General features: G+C 39.8%; 1 protein-coding gene across 1 annotated transcript; it reads left to right on the top strand.

Moving 5' to 3' along the window:
* On the top strand, positions 2,209-4,172 carry LOC109721538 (wiskott-Aldrich syndrome protein family member 1-like). Its single transcript, XM_020249190.1, has 3 exons — positions 2,209-2,421; positions 2,715-2,995; positions 3,191-4,172. The coding sequence occupies exons 2-3, from the start codon at positions 2,726-2,728 to the stop codon at positions 3,929-3,931; spliced, it is 1,011 nt and encodes a 336-aa protein (XP_020104779.1). The 5' UTR covers positions 2,209-2,421; positions 2,715-2,725; the 3' UTR covers positions 3,932-4,172.

Below are 4,743 nucleotides of genomic sequence, written 5' to 3'. Positions count from 1 at the left end.
CACTATGGTATCGTTTGGTTCGAAAATAAATAAAAGATGGCTATTTCAGGAATAGACATAAATTAAGATATAAACGAAAATTAGTTTAATTTTACTTTTGGATAAAAATTGGGTTATTCTTGAGAATAAAAAAAATAGCGTTTGGTTAGGTAAGATAGAATAAGAAGGATGGAGGATTTTATAAGTAAAAATAATGATATTACCTTCTTGTTATATTTGAATTTAAATTTTAAAATTTTAAAATTTATATTTTTAAATTTAAAATTTAAATTTTAAATTTCAAAATTTGAAATTAAAATTTAAATTTTAAAATCTAAAATTTTAAATTTTAAATTTTAAATTTTAAATTTCAAACTTTAAATTTAAGATCAAATTTAAATTTGANGAAAAATTCAAAATTTTAATTTTTAAAATTTTAAAATAAGAATAGGAGTGGAAAAAATTAATAAAAAATTTATTATAATAAATTTATAAATTCTTTTTTAAATTCTACTTAAACTTAAATTTAATTAAAAAGATTTATTATAATATTTAATTATAATTTATTAATAATATTTAAATATAAATAATATGTATTAATATAGTACAATTAATAATTTTATAATAAAAATAATATATTATAATATATAACATATTATATTTATATAATTTAGTTTTAATTCAATTTATAATTTTAATTAAGTTTGAAATTAATAATTGGAATAGCACTATTCCACCAAAATGGTGGAATAGTAAATTCCTTGCTATTTGGGGATAATCGGGAATAGCAAGATTTGATTAGGAAAAAATATCCCTGTAAAATATCACACCGTTTGGTGGAATAGCGGGGATAACTTTCGTTATCCCTGCTTATCCCCGAACCAAACAGGGCCTATAAATATAAATACAGAATTTAGGACCACTAATGTGGAACTTGAAAGCTTAATACCAAAATGAAACGTGGCGAGAAGTTTGGGGACTAATTACGTAATCTACCCATAAAAAAACAAAATGCAACTGCTATTGTCAATATTCTCCCCTAAATAGAATAGAAATCTATTCACTCTATGGTACAATTTGACTTAATGTTGGTTTCAGTATTAGTGCATGATCATGGGTCCATTCAATATTTATTTTATTTTATTTTTTATTTCCTTTTCTGCATTTACTGCTTTCCTAGGAGCAGTTTTTAAGATAGATCTCTAGAGTCTGTATGCCCCACGGGCACATTCTGTTGTAAACTATATTTTCAGAGTCTGTATGCCCTTCGGGCACACTCTGTTTTATTAATATATAAAGGTATTCGGCTCTTTCAGCCGACCACACTTTGTGTTTTTATCCATTCTTCAGCCGACTCTAGTTTCTGTACATTCTATACATTCGGCTCATCCAGCCGAACCGATTCTACAGTAGAGGTTTCGAACCCGGCTAATCCGATCTCTTATCAGCCTAATCGTTTGATCAATCGAAGGGCGCAAACTTCGAGGGTCATTATCCGAAGCTATTTTCACCCCAACACGCTCTCCGAGAAGGACCTTTGATCCGGTCGAGGATCGGAGATTTTCGACTCCTAACAGAAATAAACTTAACTGGAAATGTGAATCAACTAGGATTCGAACTTGGGTTTCGAGTATCAACCTCCAAGCCCTTTGTCACTTGGTCTAGGGACAGGGACGGCGGTATAATTCAGTTTTTGTTAAAAAAAAAAAAAAATTATGGTACCACTTAGTAGTAGCCTTAGCCACTCACTATGGGACTATTTCTGGATCACCCTACTTGGCCCACAGAAATTAGTCCACTAAAAAGAATACACATTAACAAGAAAAAAAAGAAGAAATCTGCAAAGTTGAACAGAGATAATCTACAGAAAAAAGTTTGCACTCTGCGAAATGTTCAGACCCCACTCAGAAAAGTCACGGCCTCCTCCTTTCCGGGTTATTCCTCCTGACAATGAAAAGTGACCGCTTTTTAGATATTCTTTGTAATAAGTTAAGCGTCGTGATTGGTCTTTCGGGTCACGCGTTGCCTCCCCCCCTAAATTGAGCTCAAATTTCCACAAATTACTAACTTTTTTTACACTTAAAAAACACATTTTTGCTGGAAAATCCTTGACATGTGGTAAAAGGCAAACGACCCAATTCAACTTTTCATCAATCCCCATCGTTTTTTTTTAAAAAAAACGTTTTTTAGTACCTTTGTTCCCTGTGTTTGGTCTTTTTCTCAAACCCTTTTTTGTATTTCACTATTATTATTATTTCTCTCTCTCTGCTCTGAGAAAGAGAGAGAGAGAGAGAGAGAGACAGAGAGAGAAAGGGTGTGTTCTTCAGATCAGTTTAATTATAACTAGCAGGTTGCGTCTCTGCCTCTCTTTTTGTGTAGGGTTTGGACCGAAAAGACACTCTTGTTTTTGTGCAAGCTCTTGGTTTCAGACTCTCTTCTAAGGTATCAAAATTGGATTTTGGCTTCTGGGTTTCTTTGTGGTTGTTTTGCTTCCGTGTTTAGCGTAATTGGTTCACTCACCATTTCCACTCGTTCCTTGTTTTAGGGCTTGGATAGAAAAAGCCAAACAAAAAAAAAATCTGTTTTGGCTTTAGATTCTTTTCTAAAGGTGACAAATTTGGGTTTTGGCTTCTGCGTTTTTGCGTTCTCACAGTTTGGAGCCTAGGGATTCTTACTTTTCTGGTTGTTTTTGCTTCTATATTTATCCTCCTCCTCCTTCTTCCAACTTTTCTTAGTCCCCTTCGCCATGGCCGAGCCAGAGAAGAAGCTCAATCCCGAGCCAAAAGCCAACAACGACGAGGAGGAGCTGAACCAAGAGCCCATATCAATCGACAAGCCCTCGGAGGAAGGAGGAGGAGGAGGAGGAGGAGGAGGAGGAGGAGGGGAGCTCATGGGCTACCTCGACGTGTTCGTGCACCAGGCGCGCGACATCCACAACATCTGCATCTACCACAAGCAGGACGTCTACGCCAAGCTCTCGCTCACCGCCGACTCCCCCGCCGCCGCCCTCTNGCCAGCTCTTCGAGAGCTGCTGCGCTCGGGGTCGAAGCGCTAGCCCCGTCAAAGGTAAGAGACGCCACTCATTCGAGAGGCGCGAAACGCGCCATAGGTATAGCTACGGCTTCATGAGGCTGTGGTACTACAACAAGAGGAAGTGTTGCAAGTCCAGCCCCTTGAGCTGGAAGAGCATGAGCGTCCCATATATTAACAGCCAAAGACTTACTCCCCCGTCCCCGTCCCCGCCCCCGCCGCTTTAGCCGTACTGAAGCCCCCCGCTCGGCTGCATTCTCTCGCTCTCGACTTGCTTCGGCCGCCCTCTCACCTTCTCCAGCCTCCTCCTCTCCCCCTTAAGCCGCCGCTGATTAAACGGCCGCCGCCGCCAGTCCTGCAGCCGCTCTCCCTACTCCCGCTTCGGCTCCTCGACCAGGACCTCCATCAAGAACTGCGCCGACTCGTAGGTCTAAAGCGTCGCCTCCCTCCTCGGCCGCCGCCTCGCCTGCCGCTCCGCCAGAACAGCGTCGATTCCGTTTCGGCTTTCCGGAACGAGACTCCTTTGAGCAGCGTCACGACTACGGACTCTCCTGTGGTTCCCCCTTCGACTCCTCAGTCTGCAGATCCTCCGAGCGAGAAAGAGAAAGTTCAAGAAGCTACCGAAGGGCAGGCCGAATCTTCTCCTATCGGGAAGTCGCCGTCGTCGGATTCCGTTGTAAAGCCGATAGTTAGTATAAACATCGAACCGGAGGAGACGGTCGTGCAGCAAGACATCGTCGATATGTACATGAAGAGCATGCAGCAGTTCACCGAGTCTCTCGCGAAGATGAAACTTCCGATGGATACTGAGAACAAAAGCGGTCCCAATAGTGAGAATGGCGAGTCGAGCTCCGAGAAGCAGGTGGCGCCGTCGAAGGGGACCGGTCCGAAAGTCTTTTACGGCAGCAGGGCATTCTTCTGAAATTGTCGCTCGGTATGGGAACTTCGCGCTAAGTAGTAGTGAGGAAGAGCAACTTTTTTATGTGTGCTTGGTAGTTCTCTGAAGTAGTTCTTTAACTTGTATTAGTCATAGGCTTGATGTCGAAAACTCTCACCTTACATAATCCTTTATCTAATGGAGTTGTAACTGGTTTCGAGACCTTGCTTTCGCTCCTATATATATGTTTGAATTTTGATGAGATATATATCTGCTCTCTACATCATTCCTAAGTATGGATAACTGATTTCTGATTGCTCGTATGCCGCTTTTATCGTGAATTATAGATGTATAGCTTTCTCTTGTCGAATTCAAAATCAAAAAGCCTTGTTGTTAATCCCCAGTTGAAGTGTCTTAACATATTCTTTACAATACCCATATGAACTCGGACATTTAGCATTGTATGATTATGTTAGTTTCTTTTCCAATTTCTTGAAGCAACTGAGGCAACCATTCCTACTATCAGGAACTCAGATTAGGTTGAAAATGTTCTTTTACTTGAAATTCACTTCTATGCCATTCTCCGACGGGCATTCCCGGATGGCTCTAACTCGTCCTTGTTAAGGGTGTGCTGATAACTTGCGAGCCCGCTAAATTATTCACCATTGTTGCTTTAGTTGAGGATTTTGGTAAAACTCGTTATAGATGGGAACTAGAACTACTTGTTTAGTGATTGTAGGGGTGTCAATTGGTGTTGGCAATGATTCTTTTGTATTTTATTTTGGTGCAGATGGAATATATGATTTGCTGATCATGGAATGTGAACTGCTCGTTTAGACTCTTTTTCTTGAAAACAC

This window comes from Ananas comosus, linkage group 15 (assembly GCF_001540865.1).
Source record: "Ananas comosus cultivar F153 linkage group 15, ASM154086v1, whole genome shotgun sequence".
Lineage (NCBI taxonomy): Eukaryota > Viridiplantae > Streptophyta > Magnoliopsida > Poales > Bromeliaceae > Ananas > Ananas comosus.
Note: the sequence above shows the minus strand (reverse complement) of the source record. Positions and strands in the feature narration are given on the sequence as shown.